Genomic DNA, 24,392 nt, shown 5'->3' on the forward strand with positions numbered 1-24,392 from the left:
AGCCGAGGGACAATGGAGGCTATTTGGAAAGTCAAACTTTCAAATGGCAGTTTAGCCTTGAAGAATATATTGAAATAGATGTGCTGTGTGCCTTGAGTCACAATCTCTACATAATTGCATTGCTATGTATATTACCTGGGTACTTCCGGAGGCTAAAGAAATGGGCTGTTTGAAAGATTAACATCACAGGGTCCGTGTCTGTGCTGATGAAAAAGGCGGGGCAGGAAGCAGACCGTCTGGCTTTCTGTGCTGACCCTGCACTTCCTGTGGGGCCTGCACCTCCAGGTTTATTCAGAGCATTAAAGAAGATAACTGCCAGGCACACCGTTTCCTTACCATCATAATTAAAAGTTTAATAAGTAAGAATTATTTAAGTCGTTATTATATGCTTATTATTTGAAGCCCGGATTCTGTAATTCGGCCCATATCCTAACATACTTTCCCTCATTTGTTCTTTACTTATGCAGTTCTCTGTTTTAGTCAGTTCTTATTTCCTGTCAGTTTCAGAGGCGCTGTGGTCACCTTTTAAGACATGCTGTCATTTCAAAGCACTAGCTAAATACAACCAAGACTGACAACTATGAATAATTCCAAGGAGCCCCTAAAACACTCTGGCATTTCACTCAGAGCCTCATATATGCCACCAAGTTGTTCTTCTTGTTATGTGCCTCTATTCTCCGTAGACTTCACATCCAGTTACCAGAGAATGCCATCTTCCTCTGAGCAATAATCCAGCAGGAACCATGAGTAAATGGGCTTCATGAGGACATCACTGTCAAGTGTGAAAATATGTGGAGAGATAATTACATTTTCTTTTTTCTTTCTTTGTATATTTCCAGCACGTTCACATCCATATTCTGCCCAGGAAGGCTGGAGACTTTCACAGGAATGACAGCATCTATGATAAGGTAGGTCTGCTCGCTCTGATCTTACTGTTTGATCACGGGCGCTGTCCATGTGCTGAAATCACTCTGAATAGGTATTGGTGTAGAGATGGTCTTAAGTGGATTCCACCCAACAATGACTTGGGAAGCGGCAGTACAGGTGAGATAGCCCAAAACAGCCATATGGGAACTGAAGACAAAGGAATTTATAATGATTTCTTTTTCAAAAGAAACTGAGCAAAATCTTAATACTCTTGTGATTTCTGACTGTTATTTATCAGAATGCTAAATGTTTGCATGGAGACATGTTCCAGTGTCTCCATAGGAGAAAATCTACACAACCAATGGAAATTAAGGGCATTGATATATGATTATTTTAGTCAAATGCTACATTTAATGTTTAAATACTTTGGACTTCACCTTGTCTCTCCTTATAGCATTTATTCCAAGTCAAACTTTGAATTATCATTAGCAAAAACTATGTTGGTTTGAATGATATAAATGTAACCCATATATTATCAGCATTTTAGCAGTTAGCTGATTTCTAGATACTTCCATTCAAAGGTATAAATGTGAAACCACTATGAAGATCATTCAGCAAGGGTCAGGTGATCTGCTCCTAGGATCTCATGTACATGAGCACCTTCAGGCATCTGTACATTTAGAGCAGGCATGGGGAACCTTTGGTCCACAGCTGCATAAGGCCCTGGAAATCATTTGGTCTGGCCCTACCAAAGCATTAGGGGTGAGTTAATTAAATGTTTGACCAAATATAACAGGCTAATTTTTAAGTTGGTAATTTTGTATGGCCTGAGAATGATGTTATAAATATCCAAATGGCCCTTGGCCCTGATTTAGAGCACATAGCCTATGGTGGATCAAGCTGGTATAAAATATAATTTCAATTTGACTATTTATTGTAGCCAGTGAAGGGTTAAATATGTTCCCCACGTATAAGATCAGATCAGATGGCAGTGGCACCTGGAGTACTTGGTTAAAAAGGCTGTGCGGTTGTTTCTGGATGCAACAAGGAAAATGCTGTGATTGATAAGCAATGTCTGCCATGGTATTAATAGGAGAGAGGTACCAGTTAGCCATCTATTTGACACTCGTGTTCTAGCCCTTTGAGAATGATTTCTAAAATACCCAGTTTCCCTGGGTTAGAGGGAACCTATGCATTTTGTTGTTGTTGTTGTATTTTTAAGGTTTCTTTGCAATAACTGGGCATTAAAATCACTACCTAGACCCTAAAAATAAGAAACCAGAAGTGAGCAGTTAGTATTGAGACTTATAGTTAATTATGCTGGGATTCACTGGGTCCTTGGAGGTGATTGGTTTTACTTGTGTGCTTTGGGGATATCCCTCACTATGTGTGCTTCCTGTTTCCCAAGGCCTGGAAGAGACCTGTGTAGGGTGAAAATGCTCTGGTCACTGGTCCCCAGATGCTGGGTGGTGGGCCAATTGCTGCAAATTCATTCCCAAGAAGTCCCAACCCGAGAGATTCTGAGCCAGTGAGATTCTGAGCCAGCGAGTTACCGAGGCTCTGAGGAATCAGTAATTCGGTGGGCCTAAGAAAGTTCCCAGAAGATTCCAAGGCATGGTTAGGTATGGGAATAGTGTCTCTCCCAATCTGGGCTTTCCCAAAGTCATATCTTGTAATATAATTCAAGTTCATTTTTGCTACTTGTGGAATATGGTTTGAGGTTGGTAAGGGCTTAAGTCAAATTGGAAGAAACTCAGAATTATGGAGTAATTATAAAGAGATGCATTTTTAAAAAAATACAATTACTGATCTTATTAGCATAAACTAAAGTTAATAAAATGTTGCCAAGTACAGGCTATTTTAATGAATAAATTAGCAACTGATTTATATACAAGTGAATGCTGCCAAAGTGGTATTAAAAGTGTTTGAAAACTGTTTTTGGGTTTTTTTCGGGGCTGAATGGTATCAGTAAAATCTCGTTTATATCCAAATGTGCTTGTGATAGAACTGCAGGGCCACATCTCAGCCCAGTTAGAACACATGTCAGGCCCAGAGGCTGTGTGAGACCTTCTCCCCGCCCTTACGCCTTGCCCTTGTGCACAAGCTCCCACAGTGTCTCTAGCCCCACCCACCTATTTGGAGGACATAGGACTGTATAGACAGTACTCCCTGAGGGAGATTGTGGTATGAGACTTTGAAGAGATTGAACTTTGAAGACAAGCAGAATTGGGTTCAAATCCCATTGCCACCTACTGATTGTGTGGCATTGGGCAAGTCACTTAACCCCTGTGCTTTAATCCCCGCGTCTCTAAAATGAAGGTAATACATGCACTTCAGAGATTGCTATGTGTAATATATGATACACTGGGCTTGGTACATACTAAGTAAGCCTTTATTAGTAGGTAGCTTCTTTATGTTCTTCTTTTTAATTTTGTTAAAATAAAACAGCAACAAACCAGCAGTAGTGAGCAAATGGAGAACCTGGGTTCAAAGTCAGAGTATTGGATGCTCCCATTCAATATTCTTTTCACAAGGGTCAGATTTCCAGTTTCCCCCCTGCCTCTAACCACTAATTCTCAGGTTCCTCTTCCTCTATGCATGAAAATGCTTCTCCCGTTTGAATACATAATAAGATGATGTCTAGAAAGTAGCATGAGAAGCGTGAAGCACTGCATTATTGGTTCAGGACTGAGTGATCTTAATCAGAAAAGATGGAGTGATGAGGGACAGCATTCTTTATACTGAAGGGACCATTCACTCGAAATTGTGCATCTGCCCATGAAATACAACAGACCGACTGAGACTGGCTTGGAGGGTGGGGAATGGGGAACAGGGCAGGAGACCGCTCTCCATAAAACGTAATTGTATTCCTACTGCTACAGAAATAGAAAGCGATGCCTGAGGAAGCCCTGCGTGATAAATTAGCTAGGAATGTGTGTTCTCCCTGGGCACTGTGTAAGAGGGATGGTGGCGAACTAGTGCAGGCTCACAGGAAGGGGGTTGGGGTGGTGGAGTCTGGAAACAGTGATCTGGGGAGTAATTGGAGGTGGAGATGTTTTGTCTGGAGAAGGGAAGACAATGACAGAGTCTGTGTTTCTAAATGTCGGAAGGGCTGGCAGGTGGCTCCAGGGGAAAGATCTGGGACTTGCAGATGATCAGCTCCATATAATAACAGGTCGAATTGCTAGCAACGTCTGAACACTCACAGTGCCTCGCGGGAGGCATGGGACACTTTCCATCCCTAGGCCCATGCAAGCAGAGTGGATGGCCGTGATTTGTTCTTGGATGGACCACAGGGTTCCATGACCTTACAACTCTGGCCCGATTGGTTATTACCACCACTTTTAAGTTATGCAAGTTCTATAGCAAATACTGTGGGTCTTTTTTGTTGTTATTAGTCTTATAGCATTTGGGTTACTGCCTAATGGGATATACTCTTTTTTGTTCAGTTCATGGAAATACATGGTATAACTCTTCTTTGACTTACATGGGACTATGCTCTATTGATTTTTCTCCTTCCCAGCCTACTTCCCATTTTTCCCTCCAGCTCACAGTTGGATTTTGATGGTGCAGGTTTGCTTGTTTTCTCATATGTTTTATTTTACTTGAAAAGTATTTTTTAATGATGTTCTTTCGTTTGCATGCTAAGTAGTTTTGATGAGTCTGAATGCTATTAGGCATGTCACTCATTCTCTAGGTCATTGCAATTCCCACTACTCTGCCTCTTACCAAGGCTTGCCTCACTCCTTCATGATACCTGCCTGACCCCTGGAGGCATTTGAGTTTGAGATCCCTGCCTCTTTCATGAGATACTCTTCTCTCTACCACTCAAATGTTACTACTCCCAGCACCCTCTGTCCAGTCCACTGTGCATGTCACTGATCAGTAACTTGTCCAGTTCACTGTGCGTGCCACTGATCTGTAACTAATTTACAATGCTATGGCCCTGGATGAGTTCTTGAACTTCAGTAGTGCATCCTACCTACCTTCCTTGCTGCTGTTACTCTCATTATCTCTCATTGCTTTGCTTTTGTCAATATGTCAGTCTTGTTCCCACCTCAGGACCTTGGCATATGTTGTTTTCTTTACCTATAACTTCTTTCATCTTCTCTTTTCTGTCATGTAACTTCACATCTTCATCCTAATCTTGGCTCAAGTGTCACCTCCTCAAAGAGTTCTTTTCATTGACCACCTCATTCCATCTAAAATAGCTAATCCCTCTGTGGTAACTCTATCATATTACTATGTTTATGTCCTTATTAATTATGACACTTGAAATAGTTTATTAGTTTATTATTCACTGTCTGCATCCCTTACTACATGATAAAGCCTTGAGAAGAGGAACCTAATCTGTCATAGAGCAGGTCTCCAATAAATATTTGTTAAATGAATATTTGAGTACATGAAAGAACAAGGTATTGAAACAGAAGAACTTGAAGTTCCCTACTAGTCCTAACATAATTTGAAAGGAGAGAACATCTTGCTTTTCTGAACTAACCCATAGCTGCTTTGGGTGAGGTTCTGATGTGGTGATATCAGCCATCTGAGGGGCTTTGACAGAATGGAATCTGTCAGAAATCAGTGTGCAGACAGCTGCAAATTGTGGTGCCTTAGAAAGACGTGGTGAAGTAATTATAAACCTTGTCTGATTGCTAAGCAAGTCTGGTAAGCACATGTCAAAGTTGATAAGTAACTGGCCTCCCCAAAACCTACACTTGTTTGTCTCTAACAAATACAGATGTGTGATTTGCTGAAAGCAGGCTTAAGAACTTCTCTTCCTTTTTTAATTTTTTTTAATCCTCACCAGAGGATATTTTTCCATTGATTTTTTAGAGAGAGTGGAAGAGAGATGGAAAGACAGAGAGAAACATTGATGTGAGAGAAATACATCGATTGGTTGCCTCCTGCATGAGCCCTGACCAGGGCCTGGGGCCAAGAAGGAGCCTGCAACCGAGATATGTGCCCTAGATCAGAATCGAACCCAGGACTCTTCGGTCCACAGGCTGACTCTATCCACTGGGCCAAACCAGCTGGGGCCTTCTGTTCCTTTTATTACAGCTTTGATTGTTACGTGCGAGTTTCTCTTCATCTGCTCTTCCTCTAGCTCTGTCTTGGATTTGTCTTTAGACATTAGTTTTTACTAATTGATCTTCCCCATTTCAGAGGATGAGTCTCTCTTCTTTCCCTCAAAATTGAGTTCAAGTCCTGCCCTTTCCAAGGAGAATCTCTTATAAAGCCCATTCTTTATTATTTGTTGCTCCCAAACCATTTCTACCTCTATGTTCTCTAAGTTTCTGAGATTTATGTGAGGCCTTCTCTGAACTCAGTGGGCCCTCCATTATCTTGACAAGTTGATGAAGATGACAATAATGATCTAAATAGCTCCTTGGGTAAAAGAGCATGTCCAGCTAACATGGAGAAGGGAAACCCCCATTGTCTAATGCCACGGTACATCATCTTATTAACTCTGTTAGACTTACCCTAGCTGTGGCCTAAATAAGCAACAACTCACATTACTGTGTTGGACAATTCATCAAATGCTTATGGGTGACATTGAATGGTTGTGATTATGCACTGTATACAAAACCCATTACTGATGAAGGAAGCGACTGCTATTAGAGCAAATGGGAATAGCAATCAGCAATTGGACAAATTCAACCATGAATTTCATAGATAGAGCAACTGTAGGTTCATGCATGTCATGGGAAACAATTGCTTGGCTTAACACAATGCATGAACAAAATCTACTTGCTAAAATGCAGGCCATTTGGCCCTGAGGGCTGGAGAGAACTATTATGCTGCTGATAATATTTGAATTTGGATTTCTTTCACGCACCATTTGACTATGGGCTTAAAGTCCATGGGTCCCCAGTTGGCACTCCAAAAAAGAAGGAATGTTTCAGTGAGACAGTTAATTAACTTTTCTCCCCTTCTGGCTTACGTGATGTCCTTGTACTAAGGGATGAGTTTTTGAGTGTTTGAGAATTTTGGAATGTGAACTTTGTTACCTCTTGTTCAGAATCTGGATGTGATGTAACCAACAATGCATATTTGGTGGTGGTAATTTAACCCTGGGTGATTCTTCAGATGCTCTTTGGCTCCATATTTTAATGGTAAGTGAGCTGCATAGACATCTGGCTTACCATTTCCTATGTGAGACTCACTGAGTGAAATCTCTGTGTCCCTTGGCCATGAGAAACAAAATGAGCAGGGAAGTCTTTACCTGGCAAACAATCATTTCTACCACCTTTCCTAGTAGAAATAAGAATTCAGGGAGTGTCCAGTTTAAGTTAGTTACATTTGGGGAAAGTCTATCACGTGTGGAATTGTGGAGAAGCATAGAGGGCTATAATGGTGGGGGGTGGTCTCCAGTGAAAACTGTGAGATGATTGGTCACTAGAAAAAACAGTGAAGGAAGGCAGAATAGTGTCTGATGATGAAAGGACAGGCGCCTAGAGGCTGTGCCCCAAGGCAAAGGATGCTTCCTCTAAGCTGTCCCCTAGAGTTTGCTTTGAGAATTGCCATCCCAGGTCAGTTTTCCCAGAAATGCTGTCCTCTGTCATTTGAATTTGCCCAGTTGCATATTAGTGAGAAAGAAGCAAGAAAAAGTTAACCACGTGTTAGTCTCTCTATAGTAACACAGTAAAACCACTCTGTCAAACCCCCTTGGGGACCTCTGTCATTATAGTCTGCATAAGGCTCTGTGTGCAGTGGTATCTATCCTCCACAGTGAGTTCCGTCTCCAAACAGACATGTCCCACAGAAATCATCGATAAGGTGCACTTTAGTGAAGGTGGAATTGCCTGCTCCAAGAAGTCCTTGTTGCTGGTCTGTCTTCTTCCCTGCCTCTCACAGTGACTGCTACAATCAAACCTTAATTAACATCAATAATTAAAGATGGGACCATTTGTATATTTTTAAAAAATAATTAAAACATTTAATTAGGTTTTTCTTCAAGGTTCTTGACTTAAGTACTAATAGCTGTTACTTAAGAAGAGTGTCCAAAAATTTGGTAACTTTGGGTCCTACGATCCACTAAAGAGAAGTATTTAGATCTCACATAAGCAAATTTTCCAACTTCATTTTATTTAGAGTTGAGAGTTTTGTGAATAGGAACAAGAAGAGTTATAAGTAAATTACTATTTTTGAGCTAAATTATTAATAACTTCAGAGTAAATTATGAGCAGAAATGGATAAATATAGCAAGAAGAAATATGAATTAAGCATTGACACTTTTCTATCAATATAAATTATAATTCAAATAAAAAAGCCTCAAACATTGGACTTGATCTTTCTTTAAAGATGGAAAACAAAATCAAGAATTAGAGGGGAAAGGAAAACAAAAACGATTACATGTCTAAAGCCCCAAAGTATTTGAAAATGTTTTTTGCTTTTTAATTATTAGCCATTCAGTAGACAGAGGAGTGATACGTGTATTTTAAATAACCCTTATAAATACATCCCACTACCCTGTAGCTTGGGAGCTGGGCTCATTCTCAGAAACCAGCAGAGAACAAGGCCTCCGAGTTGCCTGTTTCAGATAAGGCGCATAGAGCCCTGGAAACATAGCTGGGCGCTTGGTGTCCCAGCTTGAGGCACCGAAATGCGGTTGTACTTTTTTCACCCTCAGGTGATATCTGTTATCTATGTGACCCCACTCTGTACTTTGCACATTGTATTCTAGAGCAGTACTGCCCAATAGAAATATAATTTTAGTCACTTATATAATTAAACATTTTAGTGGCTACGTTAAAGCAAGTAAAAAGAAATAGGTTAATTTTATTGACGTAACTTTAACCCAGCATAAGCAGAATATCACCATTTTAACATGTGACTAAGATAAAACATTTTCAAGGACTTATTGACATCTTCTTTTTATATGTCCTTGAAACCTCATATGGATTTTACATTTCCAGTACATCTTGACTGAGATTAGCTACATGTTGCTAGTGGCTAACAAATTGGACAGTGAAATTCTAGAGTTTATTATATCCAACAGCTCCAACCGTTTTCATAAAGTATAATTTGACACAAAGCCTCTCATTGTTTTTTCACCCTGGACCTCCAAATCCAGAGGATACTAAAATTTTTCCTGGTTTTCAAAATTATAATATAACACAGGAGATAAGACATCCAACAATTGAATGAGTTCTATCATCTCTGATCAAAGACTGTTGAAGCTTTAAAAATGAAATGACTTCAAGGATGGATCCTTCTATATGGAGATTACTTTTATTTTTTGTCTTTTGGTTACTTTTTTCACCAGGGAAGCTCACAAAACAACCCGTGAATTTTGGAGGACAGACAAGCCACAGTTTTGATCACTGTTTCTGTAGACCATTGCTCTCTGAGTGACCCAAGCAAGCATTATTTAGGTGGCTGAACTTTCTTATTCTAATTTTGAAAAGAAAGCCATTAAATGTCTTTTTGAGGCAATATCATGTAGGATCTGGATCCAGATTGATTGGTGTCAGTCTCATCTCTATATTCTTGAACAAATTGCCAAATATCTACATACCTCAATTTTCTCATCTGTAAAATAGGGATTCTGATGAGGCTGTTGTGAGATTTAAGTGAGTTATCCTATATAATAAAAGCCTAATATGCTAAGTGTCTGGTTGGTCGTTCAACCAATCAAAGCATAATATGCTAATGATATGCTAAAGCTGCTCAACTGCTCGCTATGACATGCACTGACCACCAGGGGGCAAACACTCAACCAGTCGACCAGTCACTATGACATACACTGACCACCAGGGGGAAGATGCTCCTACCAGTAGGTTAGCTTGCTGCTGGGGTCTGGCCTATTGGGACTGAGCGAGATGGGCCGACACACCCTAGAGCCCTCCCGCAGTCCCTCCCTGGCTGGCCTACCTCCCGTGTCTTTCCCTGACCCCGATCATGCACTGGTGGGGTCCCTTGGTCTGGCCTGTGCCCTCTCACAATCCAGTACCCCTCGGGGGATGTCGGAAAGCCAGTTTCGGCCCAATCCCGCAGGGCAGGCCGAGGGAACCAACTGGTACATTAATTCATGCACCAGACCTCTGGTTATATATAAAGGCCTAGAACAATGCTTGGTGGAGAGTTAATGCTTAGTTAATGTTAGCTTTTATGGTTTATATAAGTATTAATCTTATTATCCTGAGGGCATGTCTGAGAGCATTCTAAGGAGTTGGTGGGAGTGAGTGAGGAGTTAGACGCTGGAATAGGTGACTAGCTAGAGGCTACCTTCTCTGGAGACCAGGAGGTTTTCCAAATCCACCGAACACATTAAGAGGAGATCATAGAGGCTCAATGTCATTACCTGTGACCATCACGATGCATGCCCGTGTGCCAACAGCCTTCAGAGACATAGCAGGTCAATAATTTGTGAGGACGTTAAACTTTTAAGCTGTCACAAGTATGCAGTCGACACTATCTAAACATTCAAACACAATGCAGAAATCTCTCTTGGAAATAAGAGACTCTGGCTTATGATTTTCTTCCAATGCTTTCAAATTGCTTTACCTCACTGGCAAGCAGCTCTTTGTGGAGAATTTTTATGCCCCCTCAGATTTAGAGAAACCAGTTGAGAGGAAAGGATCATATACCTGCATAGATCTAAATTCTACATATCAAGTAAGTTATTTGTTACAAGTTCTTAAATGTTGAACTTGCTTCTACGTCTCAATGTATTTCATGTTTCCCATATTTGAAATAGGCAGGAAACAAGTCTAAAAGCATTGGGTTAATAGTAATAAGCAATAAGTTAACAGTAAAAGGCACTTCTAGTTCTTAATATTTGTTCCTATGGAGAGTACTAATGAAAAATAGTAATAGAATAAAATTACTATTGTCATTTAATGAGAGCCCACAATGAGCTGGACTCTCTATGCAAGTGCTATATATACGTTACTTTAATCTTCATAAACCTTGCAAGGTAGATATAATTAATACCATTTAATTGAAGCTAAAACCCACAGAGGGTATCTGTCTTAAGACCTTGTGACCAGCTCATGACAAAGCTTCTTTATACTAAAGTCTAGTTAACTCCAAAGCCTTTGGTTGGTGGAAAATATTTTCCTTCGTTTTTATGGAAAATCCAAAGATAGTGAATAAGTGATTTTCTTAGAAATGGTGACTTCCAATGCTACGTCTTAAACAGTTTCCAGATCTCTGTTCAACTTTAGTGACATTCACACACACACACACACACACACACACACACACACACACATCACATCCTATATTTCCACTAGTCCCTACAGGTTCTAGACACACACCTACTGTTAAATATGTAAGACTTGGAGTGTAGGAAATTGGCATGTTCCAAAGATAGATTTTTTTTCTGCTTTAAGAGTACAACTCACTAGTCCCAGCTAGGTACTTTATTATAACTCCTTTTTATAGTTTTTTTTCTTTTTTCTTTTAAGCACAAGGAAGTCATCCACACACCCCAGCCAAGCTCTACAATTCCCTAGGTCATCCTTTCTGAGCTGATTTTGCACACTGAACCTCTTAAATACGTGGCATGCCTCATCGTATATTCATATCGTGATAACACACTAAAATATTAAAGGAAATAGCTGTCTTTTTTGTCTTCAAAAAGAAACAGTTCTTGTTTACAACTCTCAGTGGACCATAAGTATCTTCGAGGGCAGCTGCTCCAGTACCTGTTGGAAATCCTTCTTACATCCGCAGTAACTGAGGAACTCATAGAATATTCCCTTTGCATGGAAAGCAAGTCTCATTCCAGCATCTTTTTCTTTTAAAAGAAGTTTGTTTCTTCTTAGAAAACTCTTCAGAGTTACTGAAGAGGAATTCGGACATTTTGGTCAAATCCATGTATGACCCAGCGGGCTTCTCGGGTAATGGTGACCATGTCAGTTGATGTGAAGACGGAGGCTGCAATTCTTTTCTGGCAACTGGAAATGACAGTCTGACTTGTTTCGTTAAGCCATTTTCCATCCACATGATGAGTCTAACATTCACCTGCCTTCCCAGGGGCACTGGGATAGTTTCTTCTTTTTGGTCTCATCTCAAAATCAAGAGCATGAGGAACCTGAAAGGGTTTCATCTGTTGGTGACCTGCGATAAGGCTGAATGAGACTTACGAGAGAGGTTAGGAACAGCATTTTCATCAATTGGTCACGCTGTCAAAAGGAGGAGAAAAAGGGTGTGATTATGACATTAACATGCTGATGAGTGAAGGTATCCACTGAAATGCAAAATGGGTTGGTGAGTGAGATTAACTTCCAATAGAGAACTAAGACCCAGAAAGACAAGGTAACTTTTCTGCAATCACAGAGAGAGGGAAGAGCAGACCTGGGGTTCGTACGCAGGCCTTCTGGATCCAGTGTCTGGGTTCTTTCTCACTTTGCTGCCTCTCTGAACTCCCAGAGGTGTCTTACTCACCTTTGTGCGTTCTGCCTCCTCTCACCCAATCCATCCCACTATCTAAATGGACTGGGTTCTTCAGATAGGTTTGTTTGGCTGAATCCCTGACACTAAATCCCCACCTACCTTCCTTCCTGCCAAAACCACCTCCCAAGAATGAAACTGTACCTTATTTGTAACAACAGCATTTTACATTGTTAACCTTCCTGAGGTGACAATGTTGTTGTTTTTTTAAACTAGCAAAGCCTGGTGGGAAATGAATGGGATTTTACAGTTGGAATATCAGGCCTTAGTCTAGAGGTCAGTGGGCTTTGGCTGGTAACTTCAGAACCAAGTCACAAATGCTGGCTCTGGACCCTGCACCACCCATTTCCAGAATCTGCCTGAAATCAGTTTGAAAAATAGTCCCTGAGAGCCCCCACCATCACTCTCTAAAATAGACCAATCCAAGACAGAACAGTTCTTTGGTACCTTCATATTTTGGAGTTGTGTCAATATCCTGCCAAGAAAATAAAATATATTTCTATTTTATCCTTTTCAAGACTCAAACATGCTCTTGTGTCTGATGACCTCAGAGCGTGGGTCTATAAAACGTGTATAACATCTATTTAACTTTAAAAATATCCACCTGGGAAATAATTTAAATTCCAAATAGAGGGGTATAGTCTGAAGGTACATATTCATATATATGGAAGAGTGTTTTAAAATAATTTTAATAACATAATGTATTGGAATATGATATTGAGTGAAAGAGTGGCATATAAACAGAGAATAGAATGGATGTGTATGTGCCTAGTAATGAAAAGGGGTTGTGGCTGGATAATGAACTTATATATCACATCTGTTTCTTTCTTCATATTCTTTGGCATTTTCCAAAATTTATACAATGAATATTCAATGATTCTATAATTTGAAGAAAACATTAGAGGTCAATTTTTAAAAGCAGACATTCTATGTTCTTTTTCACCATTAGTAGAGACCAGCATTTACTGGTAGTTGGAAACCAATGTTTACTGGTAGTTGATGGTAAATGTAGTGAAAAAATTGACTTTAGTTTTGGTAAATACCTCATGGAAAATGGTCATAGTGACCTATCACTTAAGTTGAAATACCAAGAAGAATGGCCTTTTGGAGTTTCTATTCTCTGCTTTGTTAGGAAATAATACTCTTCGGGATAACATTTTTCCTAAGTTCCTACTCTTAGAGGTAGCAAGAGGGATACATTAAAATGGGCATTAATACTGCCTTGGCCAGGTGGCTCCGTTGGTTGGAGCATATTCTGTACACCAAAAGGTTGTGGGTTTGATTTCCAGCGGGGGCACATATAGGAGGCAACCAGTCGATGTTTCTCTCTCCCATTATGTTTCTCTCTCTCTCTCTCTCAAATAAAAACATTATCCTCAGGTGAGGATAAAAATTATTAAAAATAGGTATACATACTGACATGATACTCTGCAGTCTAGTGTTTCCCACTCAGTTTTCTTGTCTCAGGTTTCTTCTCAATCGCCAAGTCATTTCTTACGAGGTCTGAGGTTCATTTGAGTAGCCTGTACACTTACTAGTTTCACAATCACCAACTTAACTATAAAAAGATGAAATACTTTTTACTCCTGAAGTTCAATTTTATGTCTTGACTGTGACAGCAAATCAATCATCAGCCCAAGGCTAGGTTTTGTCAGCGAGTTCAGTGCTGTCTCAGTCAGTTCAGGCATGTAATTCAACCCCATTCTGTGTTACAACCTCTCCGGTCAGCATTCTGCTCCCAGCAGCGTGTCACATGGGGTGGGCAGGGATGATGTCATCCTTGAATGTTGTTTCTTGGGCATCTGGTGTCCGGGTCGTCTGCCTTACATGGTCCTTGAGTATATCCCTGGTCCATGCTGATACCCACACTCAGGGAAATAAATAATCCTTTGGGAGATGGTGATCACCTATGTTCCTGGAGTGTCCAGAGCCTTTGGTCACTTAGGCTAAGCACCCCAGAGTAAGGGTACCTACTCTGCCAGCTTTTCAGTGTTCTTATGGGCAGAGAGAAGTCCTTCTGTTCTTCCTTCCACGCTTTTCTGAGCGTGCAGAAGATACAGGACTCTCTGGAACACACATCAGTGCTACAACCCTTCATCACTGTCTTTGCAGAAATGTGTGCTAGCAGAGTACTAGGTGGGGAAAGCAGAAAACAAACCACTCTACTCTTGGATTCCCCAATCCAAAGGGAAGGGGTCCAGCAGGTCACCTGTGGAAGGCAGAACACTTGCCTCCTAAGGGCATCCACATCCTAATCTTCAGAGCCTGTAAATATTACACAGCAAAGAAGAATCAAGGCAGCAGATAGGATTAAATTTGCTAATCAGCTAACTTTAAGTAGGGAGATTTCCCTGCATTATAGTCGACCCAGTATAATCAAAAGGTTCCCTAAATGTGGAAGAGGGAGGCAGCATGAGAGAGGCTCCACCGGTCATTCTGGCCTTGAAGACAGAAGGGGCCATAAGCCAAGGAATGTAGGCAGCTTCCAGAAGCTGGAAAAGGCAAGATATAGACCCTCCCCTAGAGCCTTCTGAAGGAATGTAGACCTGCCAACACCTTGCTTTTAGCAGGTTTGGACATATTTTGGACTTCTGACTTGCAGAACTTTAAGATAGCGAATTAGTTTGTTTGAAGCCACTGAACTTGTGGAATTTTGTTACAGCCACAAATATGAAGCTAATGTCTCTCTAAATCTCAGGGTTCAGCCAGGGTTTGGGGGAAGGGCAAGGGTAGAGCACATGCCCGTTTTCTCTCTCTCTCTCTCTCTCTCTCTCTCTCTCTCTCTCTCTCTCACACACACACACACACACACACACACACACACACACATATTTATCTCCCTTTCTCTCCCTTCTCCAGTTTGAAACTCTTTTTAAAGTCTGGGGATGGCAGGTTTGGCTACTGAGCCTTACTATCCCTGATGAATTATTTCTTCCTCACACTGGGCCCAGCGCCTTTTGCACTTAGAAACTAGGTTGGTGAGGACAGGAGACTACTATGGAGCAGTAAATACCCTTCCTTTTGGTCAGGAGTGGGTCACGAGGGAAGTGACACGCCATTGGTTACTTTGAAACCTTAGCTTGTCTCATGCGGATAAGAACTGAGGGACAATATCCATGGCCACAATGGGAATCACTAAGTACCGTGAGCAGTGTGCCCCGATAAAGGCCGTGAGGTTCAGGGAAGGAAGTGACCACCTTCCTTCCCTCCCGGAGAGGCTCCCCTCCGGGCCTATAGCTAATGAGACTGCGGTCAGTTCCCTTTGTCTGGGGCTCAGTTTCTCTGTCCTCAAACTGAGCTGCATTCGTCTCATCTCAGTCACCTCTGAGCACAGGCTCAGCTCTGATACTTGGGATTCCGTGTCACCAACTAGTTCAAATGACAAAGAGCCACCTGTCCTGAGGGCTCCCAACCACCCTTTGATTTCTACCTGGAGGCCACATTAGCCTAGGAGAAAGGATATGGACCTGCCAACTGACTTTTTAAATTAAATGAGAAGAGGAGATAAAATGAAAACACACCAGATGGAATGTGAGCTCCCTACTATTTCAACTAATTGTTGGCACAAACTTAAAATTAAATTAAATATATTAAATGATACTTACAATTTTCAAAGTGGCCATAGTCTTTCCTTTTCAAAGATTAATTCTAGAATTAGGTTAATTCTAATTCCTTTGGAGTTTTGTTTTGTGGATTGAAACATTAAGAGAATAATTAGCTGGATATGAAAATAATAGGGAGGGGAAATCATGCAGGCAATTGAGACTCAACTGTGACCACCCCTGAGTGACTGGAACTTGGATCTAATCCCCAGAAGCACGTGAAGATGGCTCTTGTGTAGCTTTACTAACTACACTTCCAATGTCTTTCATTTTGAGGCACCTTCCCTTGCTTTAGATCTATTTTGGGTAACAGACTCCTTTGAAAACCCTGCTAAAAGCCTGAAACTTTCTACCTGAAAAAATACATCTTTACACAGACACCTTAAAGATTTGCATGTAATATTAGGATTAATTTAAAAGTCTCAGATTAAGCATACCCAATTTGAGGTAGAGAGAAGAATGTTCTCAAAGCCTAAAATATCAGGAAGACTGGTTTTTGTACAAAGAGTTTTATACATGCATACTCACACACACATAATCAAGGAATTGTGTTCACATCCTTTAGACTTACTGTGTCCACTCAAGACCTCTCTGCACCTGAGAACGTTTAACTGTGTAGTGATTCTCGGATAGAGCAAATGTCCGAGACACACAATGTCAGAATATACAAGAAGGGGATGGGATCTCTTGAAAAGGAAATACTGAATAGACTTGGGGCACCGAGCTTCATTACAGGCCCATAATTGAACACATCAGATGGGTGAATTTCTTACTATTCCTTTAAGTAAAAGTCCAGTCCTAGAGTCACAGTAGCTTCCCCAAAACTGGTCATAGCATTCCACAAAGTATTGTAATTCCCCTTTTATTTGTGAATCAACTTGATTTCCGATGTTTGCTAATGATATTATTCCATCAACGTACAGAAAACTATTACCTTGAAACTGACTTATAAATATTTTTTAACTATTAAATAGTCTTTAAGTTGTAAGAATTAGAAATTTTTATCCTTTCTATCAGTGGAGGAAGTTATATATTCAGTTTTTCTGTTCACTAATGTGCTTTTCATGATTGTTTTCTAAGTACAAGATGACTCAGACTGGCTGTATAATAGCTAAAAGACAGCTTGAAATTTAAATTTTTAAGGAATCATGGAGCTAGTTGATTTCAGAGTCATTGACGAAAAGTGATTTTTTAAAAAAATATCTGAGTTTACAGGTGCCATCACTTTTTAAATCTTTAATTAATATTTTATACACAGTCACCTCATTCATCACACACACATCTTCCTAAGGTGAACCACTTAGAAGGCTCTAGGCTAGGCTGACCCAGACATCCAAATTCAAGAGACAAGTTGCTCAAACTTCATGAATCTGAAAAATGGAATGCGCTTCTTTCTCCTATACTGTGCCCCTTCTCCCACCCATCCTCTGTCGGCACTCCCTTCTGAACAGTCTGGGCCCGGAAACTTGTAGCAACCCCAGGCCCAAAGCCCTCACTCCCCATTCCTGTCTCCCCCCAGCCCCCGGCAACTACTAATCCATTTTCTGTCTTTGTGAGTTACCTATTGTGGGCCTTTCACATAAATGGCATTTTTCCCTATGAGGTCCTTTCTGACTGCTGCTCTCACAAAGCCTCATGTTTTCAAGGTCCAGACAGCATGTAGCATGAGTCAGCACTTCCTTTTCTGTTGTTGTCAAATCATAATCTGTTGTATGTCGATAGCACATTTTGTGTATCCAGCCATTAGTTGATGGCCACTTGCGTTGTTTTTCCTTTTGTATGAATAACACTTATGAATGATGCTGCTGTTGATGTACAGGTATCGGTGTGGACGTATGTTTTTATTTCTCTTGGGTATATACCTAGCAGTAGAATTGCTGGGCCATATAGTAACTCTGTTTACTTTTTTGAGATACTGCCAGACTATTTTTCCAAAACAGCTACCTCAATTCACATTTCTCCAAGAAGTGTGCGAAGGTTCCAGTTTTTCTCCATCCTCACCGATGCTTATGTTCTAACTTCTTGATTATAGTCATTCTACTGGGGGTCAAGGGGCATCTCATTGTGGTTTGATTGGATTAGCACCCAGGATGTCTAATGATATTGAGCATCTTTGCACATGCTTATTGGCCATTTGTATAACTGTTTTGGAAATGTGCATTCAGATTCTCTGCCCATTTTTATTTGGATTATATGCCTTTTTATTATTGAGTTGTAAGATGAATTTGCCTCACTTAACTCATTTAATCCTTTATTACCCCTCTGAGAGTGGCATACTTATTGTTATTTTGTAAGGGAAATAATTGAAGTTCAAAGGTGTTGGCTCATTTGCCCTGGGCCCTACTGCTCACAGGGGCAGGTGGGGGCTGAAACTCTGGCCCACGATATTTGCCTACACTGGGTCCGCTCTCATATTCTTCCTCATTTCACTTGAAAAGTAAAACACTGAAGAGTAAGAAAGACAGTAAATTATATGAGTATAACAAAATTCAAAAGATAGTGTGGAAGTGAGCAGACTTACTACTCTGGATAAAAACAGGGTGAAATGAGAACAAAACTGAAAGCATAAGGACAGTTGAGGTTGGGGAGCGGGAGTGGGGTAGGGGACCAGACAAAACAGGAACTAAATTTCCGTCTCTTGGAATCATGGTGGTTACACAGTTGGAGGAAAGCAAGGGGCCTCAGGCTGATCACATCAAAGGACTACACAGGCGTCCACACATTTGGCCTAAGGCAGAAGCTGCCTCTGGTCTTGGTGTCTACCTGGTGTATAAGGAGGGGGCAGTTCAAGCACAGGTAGATGGCTTTGTGCAGGCGGTGCCAGGGGTGGCACCTGGGGGAGTCAAAGGGTACTGGGAGGAGCAGGCATAGAGTTTTATCTAAACGTGTAAATCTAAGCATTCTTGTTGGGCTGCTTCCATGGCCCTGCAGGCCTGTCATTTGTTGATTTTTATTTAGTCAAGGAACTTATACATCCTGAGGTTGAAAGGCCTGTTGCCTCACCCATTCTGCTCTCCAGCCAACAGTTGCTGGGAGGAAGTATTCACTGGACAAGGCAGAGACTCACTGTCCTTGGGGCTAGCCTGGGCCTGCAGCCTCTGAGAGCCTGCTGCTTAAGTCACTGTCACTGCCTGGCCTTAGAGGGTAGGGCCACCCAGAGAGATGAATCCAACAGGGACCCTCTTGTGTTGTCGCTGTTGCTGTGCTAGATGGTGGAGAAGATCAGGTGCCCTGCCCCACTGAGCCTCTGCTCGTCTGCATGATGCCTCACTCAGGGGTTGGCAACTAGGACCTGTGGGTCCATGGCCTGGTTTTAGAACCAGTTTTATTGGAACACACACACACACACACACACACACACACACACACACACACACTCTCATTGGTTTTCATGCGGCCCACAAAATATTTACCACCTGATCTTTGCAGGGAAGTTTGCTGGATCCTGGCCGGGCACAGCGCTGCTTCCACAGAGGCCGACTTTCTTCCTTCTAATGCCGCCTGACTGGCACAAGGCCACCTGACTGGCACGAAGCCACAGGCATCCTTTGGGAACCTCCTTTTTATCAGTTCTGCTGAGACATTCTCTCCCTAGGTGAGGGTGCCTTGAGTCCTGGTGCTAGCAGAAGCTGCAATGCCATTGTTTTCTTTAAGTGGTTAAAACCTCTCCTGCTTTGGACTCCAGGTGTCTCTCCCCCCTCCCCCGCCACAGCCATTATCTGTCTGCTCAGATAGGATCATTTTTCATTTGTGAAAATATCATCTCATGTGCCCACATGTGCCCCTGGAGGTAATGTCAGTTCTTATTTCTGAAGTGATTGCTAGTAGAGGATCAAACCCTGGAAGGTTATGTCAATTGCCCAGGGTCCCTTTGAATCACACTCAGACAAGGGAAAACGTGGAGGGGTGAGAAGGGATCTGACTTGAATGGAGAGTTGGCGGCAAGGACCCTGGCTACAGTCAGACCCGGGACTGAACTTTCTGCTGATTCCCAGAGTCACCCCTTGGAGTCTCCATCTCCTCATTGAGAAAACGAGGCCAAGAATGTTTCCTAGGTCATGGGTAGTTTGGAGAATTTCACCTGACAATGTATACTGGTTGCCTTTTGATGGTCAGGAACTGTTAGCAGCCATTATTGTTGTTGCTATGGTTACTCTTACTATTTTACTTGTGCAATTCAGAGATCAGTGTCTGAACTCGGGCTTTGTGGCTCTTCAGTCAATGTCTGGAGTTAAAAAGTTCCAATGCCCACAGAGAAAGACAGAGACCGTAGTGGTTAAATCTGGCCGGGAGTGAGCAAACAGTCCATAAAGTTTATCATCGAAAAGATGCAGTTGCCTGTTTCATTCTGTTTCCTTGCTGCCACACAGGAATGTGGGGCTAAAATTTCAGGTCGAATAATCATTCCGAGAAATGTTGGAAATCTTAGTTTCTAACACTGGAAAACAAGTTTTATTGGAAAAAATATACATAGCAAAATACTACCAAGTGTGAAGGTCATATCTGATTTGCAAATTCTCGTCTGGAGGCAGTACAGCCTTCCCTGGGGACCAGCTTTCCTGGGTAGCTGTGCTTGTATTTGTTCACATCTATAGATGGTTTTGCTGTCTCACTTGAGTATCCAGCAAATATTTGTCAAGTAATTCTCATGTGCAGAGCACTCAGCTAAGGATTTAGAGATGATCCAGACCTGCCCTACCCTCCAGAGGCCTCACCTGGCGGGAGGATCAGCATGGCATAGAAGAATTATAATCGAGTATGATAGATGGACATATTTTATTGATTTCAGAGAGGGAGAGAGAGGTAGAAACATCAATGATGAGAGAGAATCATCAATCAGCTGCCTCCTTCACACCCCCTGCTGGGGATCGAGACTGCAACCAAGGCATGTTCCCTGACCTGGAATCATTGGTCCATGCTCAACCACTGAGTAATGCTGGCCAGGTGATAGATGGATATTTCTAAGGTGTGTGTACCTTCCACAGAAGAAACGGAAACATAACCAGGAAGGACATTCTGGAGGAGGGGGCACTGAGTTGAAACTTGAAGGATGAGGGAGGGAGGAAAAACTCCAACGAGGCCGGTGCTGTGACTATGGGGCCACTCGCACATGTGCCTGTGTACATTTATACTGATTAAAACGAGTGGGAAGCATCCATTTTTCAGTTGTACAAGCTGCATTGTAGGTGCTCAGTGGCCAGTGTGGTTAGGGGCTGCCGCATTAGATAATGCCCAGTCAGATCACTGGTCACTGCAGAAAGTCCGCTGGACTGCACTGAGCTCTGGGTCAGTGAAGACACAGACCCTAGACCAGGGGTGGGCAAACTTTTTGACTCGAGGGCCACAATGGGTTCTTAAACTGGACCGGAGGGCCGGAACAAAAGCATGGATGGAGTGTTTGTGTGAACTCATATAAATTCAAAGTAAACATCATTACATAAAAGGGTACGGTCTTTTTTTTCAATAGTTTTATTCATTTCAAACGGGCCAGATCCGGCCCGCGGGCCGTAGTTTGCCCACGGCTGCCCTAGACTAACAAGCTCAGGACTCACAGCTCTGTCGCCTTGCTGGAGTGCTGAGCAAGAGGATCAGTACATCACACACACACACACACACACACACACACACACACACACACACACTCCTACCCCTCCAACCACTGCAAACATGTTTCTGGCTTCTCTTTATAGCTGACATGCACTCCAATGTATCACATGGTCCTAAAAAAAGCAGCACTGCACTATGTATGTTCCAAGTTTCCACAAGGGATGGCACACGCGTACTCTTGCCTCCAATACTGCCTTGAATATTAAACATTTTAATAATTTTTTCACAGTAACAGGATCAAAAAGGAAAACAATTTTTTTTCATACCATGCCCATCAAAATTGCGGAACCGTTTTTGAAAACTTACAAAATCATGGCCATCGTTATATATTGAGCATTATTAAAATTATTTCATTGTAGTTTCATTTTACTATGTCATTATCTCTTTGCTTGTAAGAAATGTAAAAATGTAGGATAAATTTTAATTTAGTGCTCATGACAATAAGGAGGGATATTTATACTAATAAATTGTTAATTTCGTTTCTGAGTTATACTTGGTGATTAATGAACCTTCACCATTTTTTTTTATTCTTCTTCTGATGAGTCTTACATTGGATTGATCTCACTTAAACAAAGGATGAGGTTTGGGTTTAATTTGGAAATTCTCGGGAAGCCATTTGCAAGTGACAGTTCACACATAGGTCCTTTCAGATAATGTCTTTTCCTTTTAGTAGTTTCTTCACATATCCATCCACTCATTCTTCAGAAATCCATTCATTCAGCCAATATAAATTGACCCCTTAGGCTGTGCCAGGCACCATGTTGAGGTGTCAGCAGAGAAGAGGCCAGACTCCCTCCTGTCCCCTGCTGACACTCTGGTGGGGGCGGAGTGACCAACATGCAGGTGTAAGTGGACAAGTACAGGAGCAGCTCTGATTGCTCCTCATCATCTGCAGGCAGTGAGACATAGAGGGGAAGGGCAGTTCTTTATCCCGCAGAGTCAGACATTTCTTTCTGGTGTGTTGGCTTTAAACTGGTCCCTGGACGATGGGCAGGTGCCAGCCATGCAAGGATCTGGAGGAAGAGCATCCAGGGCACTGCAGAGGCTCCAAGGGGAGAAGGAACTTGACACATTGACTAAGTAGGAAGATAGCCACTCGCTGGGAGTGTGGAGAGGTGGGAGGTGCCAGACTTACTAAGGCATTTCAAGCTCCAGTTAGCACTTAGCAGGCTGGAACACAGGAGTGCTGAGCTCTGATTGGTGCCTTTCAGAGGTTATTACTGTGTAGGGAGTGGGAGTTAGAGGTCAAAACAAAAGCAGGTGATCTGTTAGAGAAGTTGATGGTGATGGCGTGGGCATGCCTGGTAGCAGTGACAATAGAGAGAAGTGAGTGGATTCTTGAAATATTTTGGTGGTCAGTTGACACTTACTGTCAGGTTCTAGATGTGGCCCCACTTACTGATTGTAGGGAAGATGGGCACGTGGGAGGAAGAGAGAGATTTATTAAAGGCGTCTAAGTGTTAGGTACCCAAAGAAGCACAGTCATGTTTGGCTACATCTTCTCTTTCTACTTTACTGTTTGACTTCGATATGGAAGAAGTGCTTCTCTTGGGGTTGCATGTTTTGATCAGTCTGGGAAGCCTGGAGAAGGCCAAGTGATTGTTTAAGCCAAGATGCCTAATTTTGATCACTTTGCAGTGCCCTGAAAATATGAGTCATTGAAAGACATTTCAATGTCTCATATTCTTTCACAATGTGAAGATGTTACAACCACCATTACAACATGTTGCATTTTGGAATTAATTCTACTAAATGCATACATTCAGTCACGGGAAGAACTCCATAGATTAGACTTGCTTCACTCCTCCACTGCCACCTTGATTTCAAAGGGTGGTACTGGTCAGTACTACATTTGAGTTGAGGAGCAGATTCTAGAACACAGACAGCTTTTTGGGTGAAAGACAAGCCGCTCTACTCTGCAATGCCAGTTACAGCAGTGGCATCAGTCTTGCTGGTGATGGTGTTAATGTTTGTTAAGTGAAAGTTAGTTGCTAGACATTGTGAAAGTTACTTAATGTACCATGTTTATTTAATGCTCATAACCCTATAGGATCATTGCTGTTATGTTTACCGTTTGTATGTGATAAATTAGGTTCACTGTCTTGCCCTGATGGTAGATTACAGGGCTGGGATTCAAACATCAGTGTGTCTTCAAGAGCCCAAGTTCCTCACCTCTATGTGAAGCTGGCTCGTCAAGCGTTATTCATCAATCAGGCTATTCTTTTCCACTGGATCCAGATATGGCCTCGGCATCCTTTTCAACACAGGCTACTCCCAACTGACAAGAGCTGATATTGGAGATGAAACCTACCTGCCCATGAGAACTTTAATTCTTCCTCCTCAATTATTAGCCTGTGAAGTGTTCTGAGATACAACATGGGTTTGCTGCAGTTACATGGAAGTCAATACCCAGTAACCTTGTAAAGAAAGGGAAAAAATGGTTCAAGTGTCTCATAAGTAACATTCCAGCTTCCTCTGAACTTTAATCAGTGGAACTAGTATTTTTCTGATCTATTGTTTTATTTCCCTTTTCAATCTTACAAAGGCTGAGAACACCCTTTCTGCACCGGTGGCATTTAGCAACCTTGTGATGTTGTCGCACTGGTGGTTCCACAGGCACAACCTTTGACCTTCAGGGACACCCCCAAGTTCAGTGGGACATACATTTGAGAATCGATTCTAGTGATGTTTGTTTAGATTAGAGCATACAAAATCCAGTTTAGCCACCCAGATTAATTCCGTTTATCTTTTGTTTTCTTCTTGGGTTGGGGAGAGTTCTGTATAACAGCCCACGCCTTGCAGGCTGTAGGAAGATGTGCTTCCCCGTATTCCTGCTCTTTTTCCCTTTATCAGGCCGCTCTCGGGTAGAGTGAGCCTGAGCTGTGTCACCGTTGGCAGCTCGAAGCCTGAGGTCTC

At 41.9% G+C, this 24,392-nt stretch overlaps 1 protein-coding gene across 1 annotated transcript in view; it reads left to right on the plus strand.

The window, feature by feature from the left end:
• The window catches only part of FHIT (fragile histidine triad diadenosine triphosphatase), a 951,724-nt gene that overhangs the window by 785,121 nt on the left and 142,211 nt on the right, over positions 1–24,392 (plus strand). The window contains exon 5 of the mRNA XM_081105853.1: positions 840–908. Within this exon, the coding sequence (XP_080961979.1) occupies positions 840–908 (69 nt within the window). The remainder of the gene's footprint in view (positions 1–839; positions 909–24,392) is intronic.

Source organism: Myotis nattereri (genome assembly GCF_964212035.1).
Source record: "Myotis nattereri genome assembly, chromosome: 14".
NCBI lineage: Eukaryota > Metazoa > Chordata > Mammalia > Chiroptera > Vespertilionidae > Myotis > Myotis nattereri.